Source organism: Petaurus breviceps, unplaced genomic scaffold, assembly GCF_028583685.1.
Source record: "Petaurus breviceps papuanus isolate PSGF00001 unplaced genomic scaffold, PetGlider_PUasm1.0 99, whole genome shotgun sequence".
In the NCBI taxonomy this organism is placed as follows: domain Eukaryota; kingdom Metazoa; phylum Chordata; class Mammalia; order Diprotodontia; family Petauridae; genus Petaurus; species Petaurus breviceps.
The window spans coordinates 22,806,052-22,827,670 of record NW_027187465.1 but is presented as its reverse complement, the minus strand read 5'-3'; the positions used below and the strand labels follow the sequence as shown (position 1 = coordinate 22,827,670).

Sequence of the window (21,619 nt, the reverse complement as noted above, 5' to 3'; positions counted from 1 at the left end):
AATCGAAATCGAAGGCCCGCCCTCTATCTCCGCCCCATTCTAGCATCCACAGCCCCGCCTCCTGCTACGGGGCTTCAAGAGGGCCATTCTTCCTAAAGAGTAGGAAAAGAGGCTGAGGTCAACTTAGGTTCGCCTAGCGGCTCTGCAGGCACGCAGGCGCAGAATGGACGAGGACCAATTCAGGAATAAATCTTGACTCTGGACCAACCATCCATCCACCCACCTGCAGGAGGGCGGGAACGCATCCCTGCCTTGGACAGCCCCGGAGCCACCGTCTAGCCAGGCTTCTGGCAGATCCTGGGCATTGCTATTTGGGGTGATGTTCTGAACAGAGAGCTTAGCAGGGCAGTTTAAATGTTTTAAATTACAATGATAATAGTAATCGTAATCATTACATTTCCAGCTAAGGGATCCCGTGAAGAGGCGTGCCCACACGTCCGTGCTTAGGATGCGAGACCTCCTCCCGTTTACGGGGCATCCTCAACCCCGAAAGATGCCAAAGTGCCCCTCGCTAGCGTTCCGCGCTTAGTCAGCGTTCCCGCTGCCCCGCCACAGCCCAGCCAGTGGCAGCCCCAGGAGGAGTGGGAGGGAGGGAAGGAGCCACGCAAGCAGGCGGGAGGAGCGGAGGCTCGGCGGGCTGTCACCCCAACATCTCCCTGGCCTGACGCACGCACCCTGAAGCCCGGAGGAGGAGCGGGGGAAGCTTTCCTCCCTCCCTCCCTGCATTGGACGTCGCCGTTGGGGACTCCTCCGAGAAGATGCCGGGCCAGATGCAGACGCCTCCCTGGGTGGAGGAGGATGGCCAGGCGTCGGTGCTGTCCGCTGCAGCGGGGAGCTGCGGGTGAGGCTCGGGGTCCCACAGTCTTGCGCGGAGAGATGGGGCGGGGACCAGGCAGTCTCCCTTTCCTCTGCCCGGCCCGGAGGGCAGAGGGCAGCTGTCCACGGATGGAGAAGCCACGGGCCAAGAGGGAGGAGGGGATTCTTGCAGAGGGGACAAGCATCCTTTGCTGCTGGGACCAGGATGGGGAAAGGACGGCGTGACTGACGGTCTGGGGGCGGGAGGCGGGGGGGAACTGGGGGCTGGGGGAAGGTTCCCAGAAGCCGCGGAGACGTTTGGTGCAATGACTCACCTGGGTGAGTGCCACGATGGAGGCTTCTACCCGGAGGGGGCGCTGGGCCATCAGGCTACGTTTTCCCCGGAAAATAAAGCAGGCATGGCCAGCTTCTATAAGAACAGTATAGAAAACCCCAGGTGCTTAAGACAATAGCCTGGGAGGCAAGACGCCTGGGTTCTGGTCCATGGGGCAGGCGGTGTGACGTCAGGTGTGTATTTCTTTTGCCATCTTGAAAATGAGGAAAATCCTTATGCAAGAGAAAAGATAATAAAGGGTGAATTCTTTTGGAGATATAATAATAATATTTGAAATAATAATAGCTTTTAATTATATTTTATTCATTAATTTAATAAGTTTGTTGAATGAGCAAAAGAATAAATAGGCTACGTTTAGTTGACTCCTGATTCCATCCCATGGGACCTTTCCCCTTGCAAATCAAAGGTTTATGCCTTTAAGATCTCCAGGTAACTCATTCTAGGGATAGACGAGGCTTCTGGGGTAGGGAGGGAGCAGAGCTTCAGTGTCCTCAGCTTTACAAATAAGTGACTGGAATTAAAAACAAAGGGCATCAATAAACTTTAGAAAGAAGAAAAACACCTATAAAGAAAAAAAAACCTTTGAATCATGACTTGTGGAATTTGACGATGTTAAATGCATCGGCATTTGTGTTTAAAATCATATGTAAATTTATTCTTTTATATTCATAGGCTCACATAGTCATGGAGAAGGTTAGACTAGGTTGCCCTTCAGGTCCCTAGGTCCAGTTCTAGTGAGACTTTAGAATATAATATAATACTTTATAATTAAGCACTGGCTTAATTAGAGCTGTTACCTCAATGACTGGGTTATAGATAATATCCCATTCAACCAATTCTTCTCCAAACCATACTCTTCCACAGACTTGTTTAACAGATCCTTATTGACTGACTGAGGATCCATTCACTGTGTAGGAGGCCTTCCTCCAGGCCTTTGTAAAAATATGTTTTTCTTTACTGGCAGTCCTGGAGTTGTCCATACCTCCCTCTCAGTGTATAGTTAGCTCATTGCCTTTTCTGATTATATTTTTCCTGCATTATGTTCTTTAAACCACTTCTCGTGCATATGTCCTAATGTTGCAACTGACTTGGCCTAGTATTTGTCTTTTCCATTGTCCTTGGAGTCACCAACCACCACGATTCATTAGAGGTTGTTGTGTTCCAAGATTCGCCACACTTTGGTTCTGGTAGAATATTTGTGTTTAAAAAAAAAGAATGGGTGTGTGTGTGTGTGTGTGTGTGTGTGTGTGTGTGTGTGTGTGTGTGTGTGAGAGAGAGAGAGACAGAGAGAGAGAGAGAGAGAGAGAGCAAGAGCGTGTGAAAGCGTGCAGGAACATGTATGTGTGAGAGAGAGCAGCTTGGGGTCCTTAAGACACTGGAATTTCCAAAAGGTAAACCAATCTAGTCACTTAACAAGCATTTAATAATATGCCAGGCATTGGGATACAAATAATAAAAAAAAGATAATTCCCTTTTTACTACGCTGTACTAGAAGCTTACACTCGCTCCTGCTTGCTCACCTCTGGACCCAGTTTGCCATCGGTCTCTACTTCCTATACAAGATATACTAGCCATCTAGCTACATATCACAGTTTGGACAATAGCCATTTTTCATCGATGTGTCTAGATTATTGTGTTGACCTCTTTTGAGTTATCATGGATCTTTGGGAGGGGGAGGTTGTTTTGTTTTGTTTTTGTCTTTTAGTTTTGTTTTATTGTTCTAGGTTTTGATAAAATCAGGACAGTGTTATCCACAAACAGTAAAATCTGGTAGAACTCACCATTTATAGGCAATGAATCCCTCCTCCATTTGAACCCATCTTCTATGACTGCACAAACCTATGTATGTAAAGGAATTAATTTTAATACAACCTAAAAGTAATTGCAAATATTTGTAACGTTAGAAAATTCCACCTTTCATCACCTATAAGGTATTTTTCTTCTTTTTAAAGTTTTATTGCTACCTTCTCCCTTAAAATAAAAACAATTCCACAAAACCAACTCACAAAGTGACTGTCTCTTACACTTTACACAGCATCTTGTACCCCTAATCTCTCTGCTCAGAAGAGGGAAGTGTGTTAGTTTCATCATTAGTCTTCTGCAACCATGATTGGTTGTTGCATTTAGTGTGGATTTTGATGTTTTGGCATTGTGTTCATTTACATCTTTGTAGTCATTATGCTTACTGTCTCCTGGTTCTGCTTTCTTCACTTTGTATCAATTTATACAGTTCAAATAAGGAAGCCATGTCTCTCTAAATCCCCATATTTGTCATTATATATGGGGCAGTAATAGTCTATTACATAATCATGTCACAAATTGTTTAGCCATTTCCCACTGGGTTCGGATTTCTTTAGATGGTTTTTGTGACTCTGAAGGTGCTGCTATGAATATTGGAGCATATGTAGGACTTTTCTGTATCTGACTTTCTTTGGGATATATGTCAACTAGTAGATTGCTAGTTCAAACATTGTGAACAGTTTAGTGACTTTTTGTTTTCTTTTTGCATAATTCCAAATTGTTTTCCAGAATAGCTATGCCAATTCACAGACCCACCTGGAGTGTATTAGTGTGCTGTCTTCTCATAGTTCTTCCAGCATTTTCTGCCTATACCTCTGGGACATTTTGATGAATATGAGGTGAAATCAACCAGTAAACCCACAAATACTTTATTAAGTGCTTACTGCGTGACAGTTACTGGGCTAAGTGCTGGAAATATAGAAGCAGAAAGAGAGTACCTGTCTTCAAGTTGGGGTGCCCAGGGAGGAATGAAGGAATGAACATGGCAGACTTGGACACTTTCCTTAAAATGGAAATTCCAGTCAAAACCACCCAACTGAGGAAGGGGCTTCAGGGCTGCAGTTATCCTCCAGGGTACCAGAAGGCTACAGCCTGCTGTAAGCTACAGAAGGCTGGTGGGAAGTCCCTCCAGGATGAGAAGGATGCTCTGGTATCATAGGGAAGGGAGTCTAGAGAGTCAGGAGTAGGGCTCTGGTCCATGTTTGAATTTTAATTTCTTTTATATTTAATTTGAAGCATTTTTTCATATAGTTGTTAACAGTTTTCATTTCTTCTGAAAACCATTCATATCCTTTGACCATTTATATATTGAAGAATTATATTTGTTATAATTTACAATAGTACATATATAAAATTCACATACAAAGTCTTATATATTTGCATGCCTCCACTATATATCTTGGGTATAAATTTTAGCAGAGATGGTTAGTGCAAAGACATTTTTTCACATTAAATTTCTCTTATTTAAGTTGTATCGTTTGTGCAAACTCTTTTAAATCTTATACCAAATTATCCATTTTGTCTTATGTAATCTCTGTTTACCTTGTTTGGTTACAGATACTTTCCCCTAATTGTAGTTATGACAGGTATTCCCTTTCATTCTCCACATTTTTAAAATTAAAAAAATGCTTTATTTGAGTGACTTTTTATATTTGGGTTGCTTATGCATTTTGAATATTTTTTGTTTTTAGTGTGTGTTCCTAGTCTAGAGTTTTTTTCAATTTTGATAAGGCTCAAAGCCTCGGGTAAATAATAAGTGGAGCCAGCAATCTTCAGACTTTGAAGAGGACAAGCGAAATGCCCTCTTGAGAAGGATCTCCCAAGAGCCATCAGGCTGTCCTTCATTTTGCAAAACCCCCTTTTCTTAAAGGGGAGAAATCGTTGTTATTGTTGTCCAGTTTTCTCAGCTGTATCTGCCTCTTTGTGACCCCATTTAGGGCTTTCTTGGCAGAGACACTGCCAAGGTTGGCCAAGGAGACACTTGGTGACATTCTGGGGTGTCTCAGCCAACACTGATGTCATTCATTGTCCATAACTCCACTTACCTATACAGCCAATATTGTTGAGGTCAGAGTTGGGAGAGCTGGTTCAGATTTGAAAGAATTCACTTAGACCTTCTCTTTAGCCAGTGGAAGCTTTATTGATGTAAAAGCATGAGATTTAGCAAGGTGCTAAACAAAGGCACTGATATAGGAAAAGGAGCAGACTTATATAGACAAAAAGCTATACAGTCCATAGGATGGTGGTGTAATTTTTTAGGGTTTCTAATGGGGGTTAGAGATTTAGGGACAGGATAAGGAGGATAGATGACACAAGATAAAGGAAACAGGTGAAATTTTATGACCCAGGGTGGGAGGAGACAAGGAATTTTATGGTCCAGGATAAGGGGGAGGTTTTATGGTATTCCAAGATAAGGGAAGAGACTTTAGGGCGCCTTCAGGTTAGAGAATAAACTAGGGGCTTCACAAAGTACTAGAAAAGCAACCCTTAATATTATTTTTAGCCCTTAGGGATCCACGTCAATATTAGTATTCTCTACTATAACTGCTTTATGCAGAACAATTTTCAATTAGATTATAAGCTTCTTCAGGGCAGGGATAACATTTTCTCGTTCTTTAGTGGCTGGTGCAGTGCTCCAGACCTTAATTCAATCTAGCACACATTTGTTCAGTAGCTGTTATGTTCCAGACACTGTGCTCAGCTCTGAGGATGCCAGGATACCAAATGGAATAAATAGGCCCTGACCTCAAGGAGTTTACATTCTCAGGGAGTGGGGGAAGGAGGTCAGTAAGTACTGGCTGAGTTCAGAGAGAACAGGGTGGGAGCGAGGGTAGGAGGTAGTTGTCTTTCTTAGGCACTTAGCTTATTTTTCAGGGAGGAAATCTGTATAAAAGTGCCCAGCTGTCCTAGCTCAACTGTTCATTTTTAGAAAAGCATTTTATATTTTGTTTTGAATCAACAATCACTTCCTAGTAACACTCCCACTCAATAGTACCTTCCCTAATGAAATAAAAGATTACCACTTTAACTTATCATTTCTGAGTCACCCTAATGCTAGAGTTGCTGTTCAGAACATCCTTACAAAATAATCAAAAGTCTATTCTTCATCTTAATTACTAATTGTTAAAAATGATTCATCTTTGTGAGTTCAAATCTGACCTCAGACATTTCCTAGCTGGGCAAGATATTTAACCCTGTTTGCCTCAGTTTCCTCGTCTGTCAAATGAACTGGAAAAGGAAATGGCAAACCACTCCAAGACCTGAGTTTGAATCTAGCCTCAGACACTCCCTAGTTGTGTGACTCTAAGAAAGTAATTTAACTTCTGTTTCCCTCATTTTCCTAATCTGTAAAATAGAGATAACAAAGCACTTACCTCGCAGGGTTATGAGGATGAAAAGAGATATTTGTAAAGTGTTTTGAAAACTTTAAAACACTACTAGCTATTGTTGTTGTTGTTATAGATAGGAAATGGAATGTCAATAAGGGAAGCAGTGGTTAGTCAATATATTAAGCATCTACTATATGCCAGGTACTGTGCTAAGCCATGGGGATACAAAAGGTCAAAGGACATTCTCTGCCTTCAAGGAACTCAAAATCTAATGGTGGAAACAACAAGCAAACAACTTGTACAGACAGGCTATATGTAGAATAAATAGGAAATAGTAAAGGGAAGGTGCTAGAATTAAGAGGGGTTAAACAGACTTTTTATAGAAGATGAGATTTTATTTGGGACTTGAAGGAAACCAGGGGAGTCAGTAGGTGTGGTTAAGGAGGGAGAGCATTCCAGGCATGAGGAACAGCCAGAGAAAGTGCTTGGAATAGTGGGATAGAATGTTTAGTTTGTGGAAGAGTGTATGGTGGGAATAAGGTGTAAAGAGACTGGAAAGGTGGCAGGGGAGGGTCAGATACAAAGGGCTTTGAACATCGAATAGAAAACTTTATATTTCATCCTGGAGGTGATAGGGAGCCACTGAAGTTTCTTGAGTATATTTTTGAGGTGACATGGTAATGGTAGGAAAATCACTTTGGTGACTGAAAGGAAGATGGGCTGGAGTGGGGAGAGACTTGAGTCAGGCAGACTCACTCACAGGCTATGGCAACAATCCAGGCATGAAGTGATGAAGGCCTGTGTCTGGGTAGTAGCAGTGTCAGAGGAGAGAGGGGGACCTGTTTGAGAGATGCTATAAAGGTGTAATTGACGGACTTTGGCACCATATTGGATATGGGGTGTAAGAAATAGTGAGGAGTTCAGAATGACTCCTAGGTTGGGAGCCTGAGGGACTGGTATGGTGTTGCCCTCTATATTCACAGGGAAGGTCAGAAGGGGGGAAGGTTCAGTTTTGGACATGCTGAGTTTAGCTGGACATCCAGTTCAAAATGTCTGAAAGGCAGTTGGAGATGCAAGATTGGAGGCCAACAGAGAGGTGGGTAGGATAAGTGAATTTGAGAAACAGCAAAGAGATGGCAGTTAAATTCAGGTGAGCTGATGAGATCACCAAGTGGAGTAGGCTAGAGGAAGAAGAGGACCCCGGATAGAACACTGGGGGCACAGTTACCTACACACCCTCTAGTGAGGATCCAGCAAGGGAAGGAATGGTTCGATAGGAGGGGAACCAGGAGAGAGTGATATCTTGAAAACTTAGAGAGAAGAATCAAGGAGAAGAGGGTGATCAGCAGAGTCAGAGGGTGCAGAGAGGCCAAGAAGAAGGGGGATTGAGAAAAGATCATTGGATTTTGCAATTAACCGATCATTAGTAACTTTGGAGAGAGCCATTTCAGTGGAATAAGGTTGGAAGCCAGATGGTAAGAAGTTAAGAAGAGGGAAAGCAGAGGCACCCAATGTATAAATAAATGATCTTCTTAAGGAGTTTAGGCACAAAGGGCCCAAGAGATATAGCATAATGGGAGGGGGGGGGGAATCTAGAAGGATCAAGGGAGGTTTTTTGAGGATGGGGGAGACATGGATGTTTATAGGTAGCAGGAAGGAGCCAGTAGACAAGAAGAGAATGAAGATAATTGATAAGAGGGAATGGAATGTGTGATCGATAAAAAGTCTGAGAGACATAATTTCTGAGTAATTAATCAATTTTATTAATTGTGGCTAGTAAATAATTAATAAATAAGGGTCACTTGCCTTTTATAAACCAAAGGCAATCATGGAGGACACCCAATGCTTAGAAGAGTGGGTGTTCCTGACAGAAATAAACTCTGATTGGCTAACAGTTAATGAGAGAATGAATATTATAATGAAAGGTGGGCCCATTCTAATAATGGGGATGTGACTTTGTCATTCTTACTCAGCCCTCCCCAGACCACTCCAGACAAAGGGACCTACTCCACCCAAGCCAGTGGGCAGGAATTCACCTAGATCAAATTCTCTTTGTAAGGTTTTCTAATTGGGTGGGATCCCACTCAAAATCAAAAAAGCATGTACTGCAAGGATTTGGGCAATCTCATCTATCAGCAGTGTTCTTTGTCCTTCATGACATTGGGAAGGTGATATCATGAGAGACTGGCTGAATAACCTATAAGGGCTGGTTTCTGAATGAGGAAATAGGGGAAAAAACCTGGATTTTCCCCCTTCTCCATATTAATTGGTTATTAATACAAGAGAAAAATAATAATTTCTCTCAGATGGAATGGAATAATGTCAAGTCGAACTAGTTCACTAAGAGATCAAGATGAGGAAAAGAGGAGCTAGTGGCTAGTCCAGGGGTCATGGTCTAGAAAAGAATTGAGGGGTAAAGGGATTGGAGGTCACAGTGTGGACAAAAAGTAGGATTTGGTAAGGGAAGGCAGGAGGGGAGGTAGAAAGCCAATAGATTATGGTCAGATAGGGCACTTCAGAATTTTTGAACGTGGAGGCCATGCATTTGTTGGTCATGGCAGGATCAAGGCCATGACTAACTTTGTGCCTGAGGTGGGTGGCAGAGTAGGCTATGGGTAGTGAGAAACAATGATCAGGGCATTGGAGGGAGAACCAATGTGTATTTTTCCTTCTCATTCTCCTTTTTTGGATCATCATCCATACCCTGTGGGTAGGAATACTCATAAGAATAGCTGGCACTTATATAACATTTTATGATTTGGCAGCTAGTTGGTACACTGGCTAGTGCACTGGACTTGGAATTAGGAAGACCCATCTTCCAGAGTTCAAATTGGGCCTCAGACACTTACCAGCTGTGTGACCCTGGGCAAGTCACTTAACCCTGTTTGCCTTAGTTCCTTACCTGTAAAATGAGCTGGAGAAGGAAATGGCAAACTGCTCTGATATTCTTACCAAGAAAAGCCAAATAGGGTCAGGAAGAGTTGGACACGACTGAAATGACTCACCAACAAATAACTCTGGGAGGTAGATACTATCATTCCTATCATACAGATGAGTAAATTAAGGCAGATAGAGGTTAAATGATTTGCCCAGGGTCACACAGCTAGTATCTGAAACTGGGTTTGAACTCAGCTGTTCCTGACTCCAGGTCTAGCATTCAATCCACTGTGCTATCCAAGGATCTGTCCTGGGTCCTCTCTTATCTTTTCTCTCTATGTTCTTTCTCAGGGACCTCATCTATTCACATGTATAATTCTATACATGTAGGTGGATGATTTCTAAATGAGATAGATATTTATGATAGATGTGTAAGATAGCTTATCTATAACAGATAACTTATCCATAGGGATAACTCTAGCTATCTCTCTAAAGTTGATTCTCAGGAGCAGCTAGGTGGCACAGTGAAGAGAGCACCTGCCCTGGAGTCAGGAGAACCTGGGTTCAAATCTGGCCTCAAACACTTGACACACTTACTAGCTGTATGACCCTGGGCAAGTCACTTAACCCCAATTGCCTTATCTTCCCCCTTCCAAAAACAAAACAAACATACAGTTGATTCTCAGATTGATGTTTCCAAATCATTAAACATTTTGAGCTGGATGTTCTCGTAGATATATCAAATTCAACGTGTCCATAATTGAACTCACCTTTCCCTGTCTCTCCCCCCTCCTACTCCAAGCCCACTCATCCTCCAAACTTCTGTCTTTCTGTCATGGGCCGGCCCCACCACCTTCTAGTCACCCAAGTTCAAACCTCAGTATTAACCCCCATTCCTCCTTCTTACTCCACATATCAACTCAACTGCCAAATCTTGTCCTCTCTACCCACCCCCAACATCTTTTCAAATCTATCCTCTTCTCTCTATTCACACAGGCCCTCCTCACCTTTCACCTGGACTATTCCAGTAGCCTCCTAATGGTCTCTCTACCTCAAGTTTCTACATGTAGCTGTCAATGTAATTTACCTAAAGTAGAGGTCTGGCCATGAGACTCCTCAATAAACTCCATTGGTTGAGTATTACTTCTATAGGATCAAATATAAACTCCTTTATTTGTCATTTAATACTCTTTAAATGCCTCACAGTTGATCAATCAATTAATACATTAAAATATTTAATATTAATCAATATTAATATAATTATTTAATAAGCACCTACTATAGTGAGCTGTGCTAAACACGAATCTACCTTATCACCATCATTATATATTACTCCCCTTTCTGCATTCTACAGCCTAGTCAAGCTAGCCTTCACACTGTTCCTTTCATATAGCACCCACCTCCATCTTTTGTTTGGCTCATCTCCTGTGCCTCTACCATAGTCCCTCATTATCTCCCAGAATCCCTCTAGTCTCCTTCAAGGGTCAGCTTAAATTCTACCTTCTATTTGAAATCTTTCCTGCTCCCCCTCAACTGCTAATGCCTTCTCACCAAAATCACCTTTGCTGTATAATGCATATCCTGAGAAATGCACATGGTTTTCTCCCTGGCTAGACCATTAGCTCTAACGCAAGGACTGTTTCAGCATTGTTTTGTAGCTACAGTGCCTAAAAGCTCATAGTAGGTGCTTAGTAAAATGCTCGTTGATTGATATATTTCACAAGAATGGGTAAAAGAAACAACAAAAAACCTCAACCAAGTTACTTTGAAAGATCCCGTGAAAGTGTTATCTAAGAGATAATTATTGTGCTGAGAAAATGTTGAGGTGTGGGCAAAGCTCAAGAGAAATGGGGCCAGAGAAAAAACAGCAAGTACAATAAACCAAATGACCTTCCTTTCCTTTCCCTCCCTTTTCTTGTCCTACAAAACTGCTGATGATTATATGCTGCTATTTATGCTGTTTATTTTTAACAGATCAGCTGGGCATCCTTGTTACCAGAATCCAAAATGTCCTGGTAAGTACAGCATACAGGGCTGATAATAAGTATAATTAAGATAGTTCAAAGAGGACAATTTGCCTGTAACTGCTCACACAATGGGCTAGAGTTGGTTGTTTTTTTAAGCTGTATTTTGGAATAGCCTTCAAGTTTTGTCTTTAAGACAGTCAAAGAACTGTCCAGTAGTCTTTTCCTTTCTGCTTATCCTCTTTACATGCAGCATCTTTTCCCCCACCCCACCCCCCAAAAATGCTATATTCTAAAAGTTTATGTCTGGAACCAGAGAATTGATTTTTTAGTATCTGAAACTCAGAGACCAAGTGTGTTCTGTATCTTGCAGAAAAGAACACACAATTGGGTACAGTTATCCTTTCCACATCTTGGGGGTTAGGGGGCTTGGCACCCTCTCAATCTGGAAAATCCATGTAAAATGTTTTTCACCCCCTCCCTTCGGACCAGAGAAGTCTGAACTATTATGGTATTAAAAGATAAAATATGCTGATGTTATACAATATTATACATATATTTTATGCATTTCTGAGTTTCTAATTTTTTTCTGTGTGATGTGCTGACTTTCTCATGTGGTCTACAGCTTCTGCAAAACTCCCCCCAAATTCCCATTTGATTTCTTATGCTGCCCCATGATATATTGAAACCTTGGGGAAAGTCAAGATGTGAAAAGTCGAAATGTGGAAGGGATAACTATCTTCAAAACACAAGAGTTGCTTGGGGGGAGGAGTAACTTTTTTCCCTTCAGTTAAAATGAGAAATGGTGTTTTCAGTGTTCATACTGATGGCGTACTCTCCCAGGTAAGAAACAAGACTGTTTAGCTTAGAGAAGACTAGCAAGGACATGTGAACTGTCTTCAGATATTTGTCACATGAAGGAGGCACTTTACCTCGGAGGGTAGGACCAAGAACCAATGGGTGGAAGCTGCTAACAGACAAATGCAGGCTTAATGGAGGGAAGTTTCCTGACAATGAAAGGCATCCTATGGTGGAATGGGCAGCCTGCCCCCCTAGACGTGGCAAGTGAAGTCTTGATGCCCACTTGTAAAGGATTTTGTAGGCCAGGCACAAGTTGGACCTGATAACCATTCAAGTCCCTTATCCCTCTGAGTTTTCTATGATTCTGTGATGGGTTTTTCCAAAGGAACCTCACCCTTGCCTCCCCAAGCTTTTCTTGGGAATTAGAAAAAATTTAGGTTCCCTTTTATTTTGAAAGTAGTATGGTAATTTTAAAAGAAGGTTTTGTTTTGTTTCTTGATGTCAAATACTCTCACAGTGAAATTGTTTCTGGGGCTAATTTTTATGCTAATCAACATGCATTGGAAATAGTAAGGGAATTTGGCACACAAGGATTGCTATGTTGTTCTTGTGAGCCTGACCTTAAAGCCTATTATGGAAGTATAATTGTTAATCATGGTATTTGTGGCAGGAATGCAGGTTTTACTTTCATTATTCAAATCCTATAGAATAAAGATAAAATTCATCAACCTTCCCAAGTATAGAGCAAAACACCCATACGTATTGTGGGTGATCTAGCCAAAAACCCCACTGTTCTTCATTGCCTAGGGCTCACACTTTAATATTGTAGATTTAAGAATTCCTTTTTAAGTGTCCAACTGTGTTCATTTTAAGTTGTTTGCATGCCTTAAGTCGGATCCCGAGCTTAATGGTCTGCCATGTAGAAACTGCAAAGATCAACTTTCCCAGGATCCTTAGTAGCATTTCTATGTGTACATGTCTTGCTGATTAGACTATTGAGTTATTTTCTTCTGTCATGATATTTGTATGTTATTATCTTCTTGGGCCACAGATCGAATTGAAGAAGAAGAGAGAGTAGAACCACACATAGCCAGGCTGCAGGAATTATGGACCACACCTCAACTCCAAACTGTTCACATTCCTAAATCAATGAACACACCATTTCTAAAGGTATGCTTAATGGGAAAGGAAAATTTTTTGCGAAACTAGCTATCTTCTGTACTGCAGATGTGCCGAAGAGAACAAAGGGTTTTTTAAGGGCAAGGTACTGGAAAAAGTGAACCAGACCCTCTGAAGGGTTTCAATACTCAGCACAGAAACAGGAAGCTTCCAGAAGGACATAGACTTTCTGAGGGGCAGGGACTTTTTTTTTTAAATAAAAATTGTCTTTATATCTCCAATGTCTACCATAGTGCTTTGTACATAGTAGGTCATTTATAAATGTTTGTGGAATCAAAGCAAATCCTATACATACAACAAGTAGTCTATAAATATTTTTCAAATGAATACATTCCTTAAAGCTTGCAACACTGTAGCTTCTCTATGAAAACTCATTATTTATTGCTTCTTCTGGGCCTTGACAATCCTAGTTTGTTTTTGTTTTTTTTCCTCACTGGGGAATTAGAACTGGGGCTCAAGTTTCCCTAGGAAAGTGTATCCTACTGATGGCAAAATGCCCAGAGAAGGTAATGGTTTTCAATATAAAAGTCTAATGTAGCTATATTGGGGGGGGGAGGGGAAGAGTAGGGAAGGGAAAGGAAGAGAAAAGAGAAGAGGAGAGGAGAGAAAGAGGGAGGGAGGGGCAGAGATTAGAGAGACAGAGGAAGAGAGAGAAAGAGAAGGAGGCAGATGGAGAGAGGGAGAGAGAAGAAGAAGAAGAGAGAGGAAAGGGGAGAGTAGGGGAAGGGAGGAGAGAAAGCTGGAGGGAGAGACAGAGAGAGAGAAACAGACAGAGGAAGAGAGAGAAAAGAGAGGTTGGGAGATGGAGAAGGGGGAGGAGAAACAGAAAGGGGGCGGGGAAGGGAGGGAGGGAGTGACAGAGAGACAGAAACAGAGGGGGGAGAAAAGGGGAGAGAAGAGAGAAAGAGGGAGACAAAGAAAGAGAGACAGAGATGGACAGAGAAGAAAACTAAAGCTTAGTTTCTCTGACCCTCAAAAAAAATCAGAGCAAACAGACAAGAAATCAAGTAGCAGATAAGCATTTTTAATATAATATTTAATTCTTGCCTTGCATTAATCAGCCAAGCTCCCAGCTGTCACATACACTCATTATCATGTAGCTGGGAGGGTAAAAAGGGTTACTGAAGATCTTCTGTAACCTGGGGGAGTCTGCCTGAACCATCTTACAATAAATTATTTCTAGTTTTCACCATCCACTTCCTTAAGATTTTGAGTTCCAAATTTTCTCTCTATCCCTCCCCCACCCCAAGATGGCATGAAATCTTATAAGGCTCTATATACATACATTCATGTTAAATGAACCATTTTTTTTACAAGGATCTTTTTTTCCCCAAGTGGTTCTGTGGTCTCATCAATATGGACACCTTCTCTCTGGTCGATGTAGACTGCCACCTGTCCATCCTTGCCCTAACACTGCAGTTCTTGTCCATGTCCTAGAAGTTTGTCACAGAAACTCCACTCAGTGTGCTGAGACTTCCTTCCTTCCTCCTGATGTTTATGAGGATACTTGTAGAAGACCCAGGCTGATGACTCTTTATATCTATGTAGTGTTGCTGCATGATCCCATTCAAAAGCTCATATATTTGTATGTATGGTATATACATACACATACATCTTTATAGATATGCATACATATCTGTAAATATATACATACCGATGTTCTGTGTGTGTATACATACGTACACACATATATATGTATATACAAATCTCGTGGGTATGTGCACACTTCCTTCAATACTGCTGTAATTTTATCAGTGTGGGGTCTTCCTCTTGTCAATAGCAATCATAATCCCTCTATGACTTAGAAGATGGATGATCTTCAAGATCATTTTAGAGGCAGCTGGTGGGGCAGTAGATAGAGCATTGGGCCTGGAATCAGGAAAACTTGAGTCCATTTTTGACCTCAGACACTTACTAGCTGGGTGACCCTGGGCAATTCATTTAACCTCTGACTTAGTTTCCTCAACTATAAAATGGGAATCATAACAACACCTACCTTTCAGGGTTTTGTGAGGATCAAATGAGACAATATCTGTAAATCTCTTAGCATAGAGTAGGTGCCTAATAAATGCTTATTCCCTTCCCCCTTTCAAGACTTGCCCTAGCAAAAGATTCCAAACCCTACAATGTAATGATAAGCATCTCTGGGTTTAGCTAAGCTGATCCTTGGGTGACAGGCAGATGTGCCCACCCTGATGCCCTTCCACCTTCTAGATGATGTATTTTGCAGGCATAGTTTTCAAGACCCCAGGGTGACCTCCAGGCCACAAGGAGGCACTAGAGGAAGATTTGACTAGAGACCATTTCCTTCTGGCTTAAGTTAAACTGCTAATCTTCTGTTTGATAACTCAAATTGTAAATTTCCATATTTCAGCATCCAGACCTCACAACAGGTCAAAAGCGCTATCTCTGCAGCATCGCCAAAATCTATAACACGGATTCATTGAAGACACTGATGAAGAGACAGTACATGCACATGGTTCAGCACAACACACAAAAGCCAGGCAAGTGCCCGCAGAGTCTTTGTCCTGCTTTTAACCTGTTGCCTAAGGCAATTCTAACTCCTGGCTTTGATTGCAATTGAAGGTATCTCTACCCATCACAGAAGTCAGATCAGTCTACGATATTCCCAGAAGCAGCATTCTCCCTGCACCACATGGAGACACCAGCTGGAAAGGTTGGACTCACTGCATTGTAGCATCATAGCTACATCAGCTGAAACACACTCCATACAGCATTCCCTCTGGCAACCAGGGAGGAACAAAGAAGGGTATGCCATCACCTACTTGGAAGGGATGAAATTCCTTAAAATGTAGATTAAGTCTCCAATCCTGCCTGGTTGCTTTGAATTTGTTGAATGTAGAACAGAAAAATGTAGGACAAAGGTTGAGTGAAACCTTCTTATGATGCAAAAAGTTAGTCCACAGACTAGAACATGTCCTTTCTTCTGTCCCAAAGCAGATCTGAGGGCATGGCCTTCTCTTATCACCCTCATGGTTAGCACTCTCTCCCTCTGGAACTTAGTTTGTATTTACTTTTGTCTGTCCTGTTGCCCAGTGGAATGGAAACTCTTTGAGGGCAGGGACCGTTTCTGTCTTCATATATTCACTGCTGTGCTTGATATATTTAATAAATATATGTAGAGTTGAAAGCCAAAAATTGGCTGGACATTAACAGAAGGCAAGCTAGGCTTGCTTTCAAGCATCCTCTCCTCTCCCATCCAAAGACAAAGTAGAAGCAGTGAGCCCCAGGAGGACTCCTGGCCAGATCACAGAGGACAGTATCCTAAAGCACTTTTCTTTGACAAAGAAGGGATGATGACTGGCTTAGGACTCAGCCTTTGCTAGAGATGTAAGCTTTGAGCTTTGGAGTAATAATAAAAAAAAAAATCCCATAGGGCTGACTGAGCTTCTTCTGGGATTGCTGCTGGCAGCTTAATAAAAGAAAGCTTGCTCTGGTTCCCATACATACTTCATAGCTGTACATTTTGTTGGATGAATTAAAGGATTTCTGTTTTTTACAGGTTAAAATGTGGCCCTCTACCCAAAGCAAGATGTAAGTCACTAAAGATTTTTCAAAGACCCAACAAAGCTTTCAGACACACAGGTAAATACCCAATTAAAAAAAGCAAAACAAACCCCCAAACTATTGACTATTGAGACAAAAAATGTGGGATGAGGCTTAAATTTTTTATTTCAATGAAATATAATTTGACCTCTCTTCTGGAATATATTCAGAATTCAGGTTCTAATTTCCTTCTACACATCCAATTAATTAATTAAAAATAAAATGAAATTTGACTTGATAAATTAAAAATAAATGCAAAATGTGGTTCTGCTTCATTTAAAAGAAAAACACCTAAGGCAGGAATAAGAGTCAAGAATGAAATGACAGCATCATTGCTATTTGGTCTAATTTCTCACTTTGAGGATGAGGAAACTGAGTCAGGAAGACCTGAGTTCAAATCCAGCCTCAGACACTTATTAGCTGTGTGATCCTGGTCAAGTCACTTTACCCTGTTTGCCTGTTTCCTCATCTGTAAAATGAACTGAAGAAGGAAATGGCCAACTAGTATCTTTGCCAAGAAAACCCCAAAAGGGATTGCAAAGAGTCAGATGTGACTGAAACAGTTGAACAATATACAAAGATGAAGATAATCTCTGCCCTAAAGAAGTGTATAGACTAATAAGAAAGATGAAAGATATGTTCAGACACTAATAAAACAGAATATGATTAGATACACAAAAAATGGGGTGAAAGGAAGGTGGAAAAAAAATAAGGGGAAATTTTGTAGAGAAAATATTTGAGTTACGTCTTTAGAGATGCAATAGGCAGAAATTTGGAGGGAGGGCATTCCAGACAGAAAATAGAATGAGCAAAGGCAGAGGTAGGGGCAAATGCATGTGTGTGGATGAGTGGATGAGTAAAAGACAGAAATCCAATTTGGTCAATCAGTCAAGTATAATATTAAGTGCTTCTTACTATGTACCAGGCACTGGGCTAAGTACTAGGGATATAAATAAAGAAAAAACCCACAAAAACAATCTTTGCCCTAATAGAGCTTACATAGTAATAGGGAAAACTAATACTAATTAGATGTTAATAGGGAAAACAACATGTAAATAAATAAATACAAACATGATCTATATAGAAGAATTGGCTGGGAGTATTGGGTGGTTCTATTGTAGAAAGTGTCATTCTAGCTGAGTCTTTAAAGAAGTCAAAGATATGAAGACTTAGAAGTGAGGTGGCTGAGGATTTCAGGCATGAGGGCACAGCCAGTGCAAAGGAGGCTGGTCTCCCTGGAGTGTAGAGTATGTGGGACAGAGGAAAGTTCTTTTGTTTTTTGGGTTGTTTTTTTTTTTTTTTGCCTTTTGGAGGGCAATTGGGGTTAAGTAACTTGCCCAAGGTTACATGGCTAGTTTTTGTGTGTGTATGTTAAGTGTCTGAGGCCGGATCCGAACTCAGGTCCTCCTGACTCTAGGGCTGGTGCTTTACTCACTGTGCCACCTAGCTGCCCCCGAGGAAAGTTCTAAGAAACTGGAAAACATAGGAAAGGGCCAGATTGTGAAGAATTTTAAATGATAATCAGTGAACTACATTTGATCCTAGAGGTAAATGGAGGGCACTAGAATTTATTGAGTAAGGGAGTGACATGGTCAGACCTGTTTTAAGAAAATCACTTTGGCAGCTGTGTGGAGAAGAGATTGGAGACAGTTATAGAGAAACTGTGAACTGATGCAGAGGGAAGTGAGCAGAAACAGAACAATTTATAAAGTACAATTATTGGGTTTTACATTATTTTAATATATATTTTTTCAAATTATATGTACATTTTAAACTTTCATTAAAAAAACTTGAATTCCAAATTCTATCCCTTTTTCCTTCATTGAAAAGGCAAGCAATTAGATATAGGTTATAGAAGTGTTAAGTCATGCAAAACATTTTCATGTTGTGTAAGAAAACAAAACAAACAAAAAACCCTAAGAAAAATAAAGTAAAAAAAAATGCTTTGATCTACATTGACTTCATCAGTTCTTTCTCTGAAGGTGGATAGCATTCTTTATCATAAGTCTTTTGGGATTATTTTGGATCAGTTTTGTGGCTACAGAAATACTCATTGTATTGCTGAGAATAGTTAGGTCATTCAGGGCTGATCATCGTACAATATTGCTATGTACAATGTTCTGGTTCTGCTCACTTCATTTTGCATCAGTTCATGTAATTCTTCCAGGTTTTTCTGAAGCCATCCTGCTCATCATTTCTTATAACACAACAGAACTCCATCACAATCATATAGATATCCAGTAGATATCTGTAGATAGCCATTCATTCCCTAATTGATGGGCATCCCCTCAATTTCCAATTCTTTGCCACTACAAAAAGAGTTGCTATATTTTTGTACATATAGGTCCTTTCCACCCCACCCCCTTTTAAAAATCACTTTGGGATACAGATCCAGGAGTGGTATTGCTGAATCAAAGGGTATGGCCAGTTTTATAGCCCTTTGGGCATAGAATAACATTATTGTAAAGACAAACAATTTTGAAATGTTAGAATTCTGATCAACATAATGATTCCAGAGGACTCAAGATAAAAAATACTATTCGGATTGAGACGTTTCTCTTGGACATGCCAAAGGAGAAATTTGTTTTCCTTGACTACACATGTTTCTACTAGGGTTGATTTATTTCATTCTCAAAGTAATCAGCAAGATGGGAAGGAGACTGAAGAATTCAGTAATTTATTGAAAAAAGTAAAAGTTTAAAGAAAAAAAAGAATGGATTGGAATGGGAAGCGACAATGTTGGGAGACCAGTTAGAGGCTATTGCATCAACCTTAAATTTGGGCAGTGGCTGTGCAATTGGCTTGGGCCCTTCCTCAAAATAGAGGTTCCGGGAGGAACTCACCAATGGGAGATGAGGTGGCCATAGGGGAGGATCTTCCATCATGAGAAGGTAGCTGAGGAACAGTAGCAAAGTCTACCCAGAGTTAGGTCATCAAGAACTTTAAGAGAAGGGAACATCATCAGGAGATAAGCTTGACTGGAGCCAGATGTTGGAAGACCTTGAATACTAAAGAATTTAGATTTTAGTAAGCAGTCAAAAAGAAACCATTAATAGCTTTTGAGCCAAAAAGTGATGTGATCAGAGATGAGCCTTAGGAAGATTAAATTAACGGTATTAGATGGGCTGTCTGGAAGAAAAAAAAGCTAGAGGATATGTGTTTTTGCAGCAGTGTAGGTGAAAGATCCTAGACTAGGGTTGGGGAAATGGTCAGAAGGGCATAGATACAAGAGGTAACAAGGAAGAACTGATAAAACTAGATCATAAGAACCACAATGCTGTGTACATAAAAGGCAGTCAGTGTTTATGGAATAAAATAGACTAGATGTGAAGAGCAAAGGGAAGCATGGTTAAGGGAATGGCAGTGCCACTAACAAATAGGGAAGTTAGAAAAAGAACAAGTTTTGAGGAAAGATGATGAATTTCCTTTAGAAGATAATGCATTTGAAATGCTGGTGGGACAAACATCTATGGCATCACTTCTTGCTTCACACAGCAGTTGTGAAGAAAGCTCTTTTGTAAACCTGTAAGTGCTTTATAAATGTGTTCTATGGAGAATAAAACAAATATTAAAATCTAGAAACTTCAAATACTGTGCCCATGAGAAAGAGAAGAAATGGGGGAATGCTAGAAGTTGCAAGTATAGAGTTAGATGGTATCTAGTATGAAGAAAATTCCCCAGGGGAAGAAGAGATGACTTCTTCCTGTCAAGAATTCTAGAAGGGAAAACTAAACTAAGTCTTATAGGTAAAATTTTAGATGCTATGTATGGTATAGGACTAACAGCTACCTTCCCCACTTCTTGGCCAAAAGCATCCAGCCCCAGGGGATTTAGGGATCTCTGATTTTGCAATTTGAGCCAATGGAAAAATGGGACAGATTTTGCAGAACTCACTAAACATCTGGAGTCCCGTTTTGCGAAGTGTGGAATGCCTTTGTAGACTTGCAAGTAGAAGTTGGTTTTGCTCTGAGTGCTTAACTAATCATTTTGAAGGTTGTAATTATGATGACCTAAAGACTCCAGAATGAAAAGCAGCTGGCTGTTTTTAATTAGGCATTCTTTTTCCTTCAGGCTTCATAAATGATTCTGACTCATACATGAGTGAAGAAAGAAGAGATGAAGATTTATTAAATAAGTGTATGCAGTCAATGTCGATAGAAGAACAAGGGGAAAAGCTGATGTGAATGTGACACTCTGTCCTGTAGTCCTGGTGTCAGTTACTGGCCGATATCAATCCAAGTCATTGATTCTACAGTCATGTGCCAAAGGAGGAGGTTATGAATTCTGTTCATAACTAATTTTAGGTCAGTACTATGTTATTCATTATTGTCTTATCGGCTAGTTTGGGAACATTCCAAAACTGGGCTTGTTAACATGTAACCGTTTGATGTAGTTCAGTGCTTCAGTGATTCTTGTGCAGTAAAATTTATCTGTAATCCAAGTTCATATTTGTAGTCAGACACTTAAAAGCATTTGCTACCAAAGGCTATATTAAATAGTAAATTTTACATGAGCATCCTGCTGTAAATGATTCCTTTTCTCTCTGTGCTAAATCCTCAATAAATGTTTGTTGAATTGGACTTCTCGACTATTACTTCTTAAGGAAGCAGAATGGAAATGTGGAAATGGAACGGAATGAAAACTATGGAAATAAATACAGTCATGATCACTTAAATTGCAACACTGATATGGAAGTAATCATGTTGTATACTTTAAGAAAAGCCCTCATATAGAAACCCATTAAACAGAAGGCAATAATTTGCATTACAAAAGCACTTGCCATAGATGTCCTTAAATAAGAACTTCTCAAGGCTGCTTCAAGTGCTTTCTACAAATCATTAATTGCTTGAAAAGGCTCAGCTGTTAAGGATCAAATTTTTAAAATGAAGATAAAAATTTCAGACTCAACCAACAAATATGACTGACACAACTTTTCAGAAACATCTTTTGAG

At 40.6% G+C, this 21,619-nt stretch overlaps 1 protein-coding gene across 1 annotated transcript; it reads left to right on the top strand.

Annotated features, from left to right (window-relative positions):
* Window positions 1-146: 146 nt before the first annotated feature.
* FAM216A (family with sequence similarity 216 member A) lies at window positions 147-21,082 on the top strand. Its single transcript, XM_069081415.1, has 7 exons — window positions 147-841; window positions 11,131-11,171; window positions 12,973-13,091; window positions 15,475-15,604; window positions 15,687-15,870; window positions 16,624-16,706; window positions 20,739-21,082. Exons 1-7 carry the CDS (start codon window positions 759-761, stop codon window positions 20,849-20,851), a joined length of 753 nt encoding a protein of 250 aa, XP_068937516.1. The 5' UTR covers window positions 147-758; the 3' UTR covers window positions 20,852-21,082.
* The last annotated feature ends 537 nt before the right edge of the window (window positions 21,083-21,619 follow it).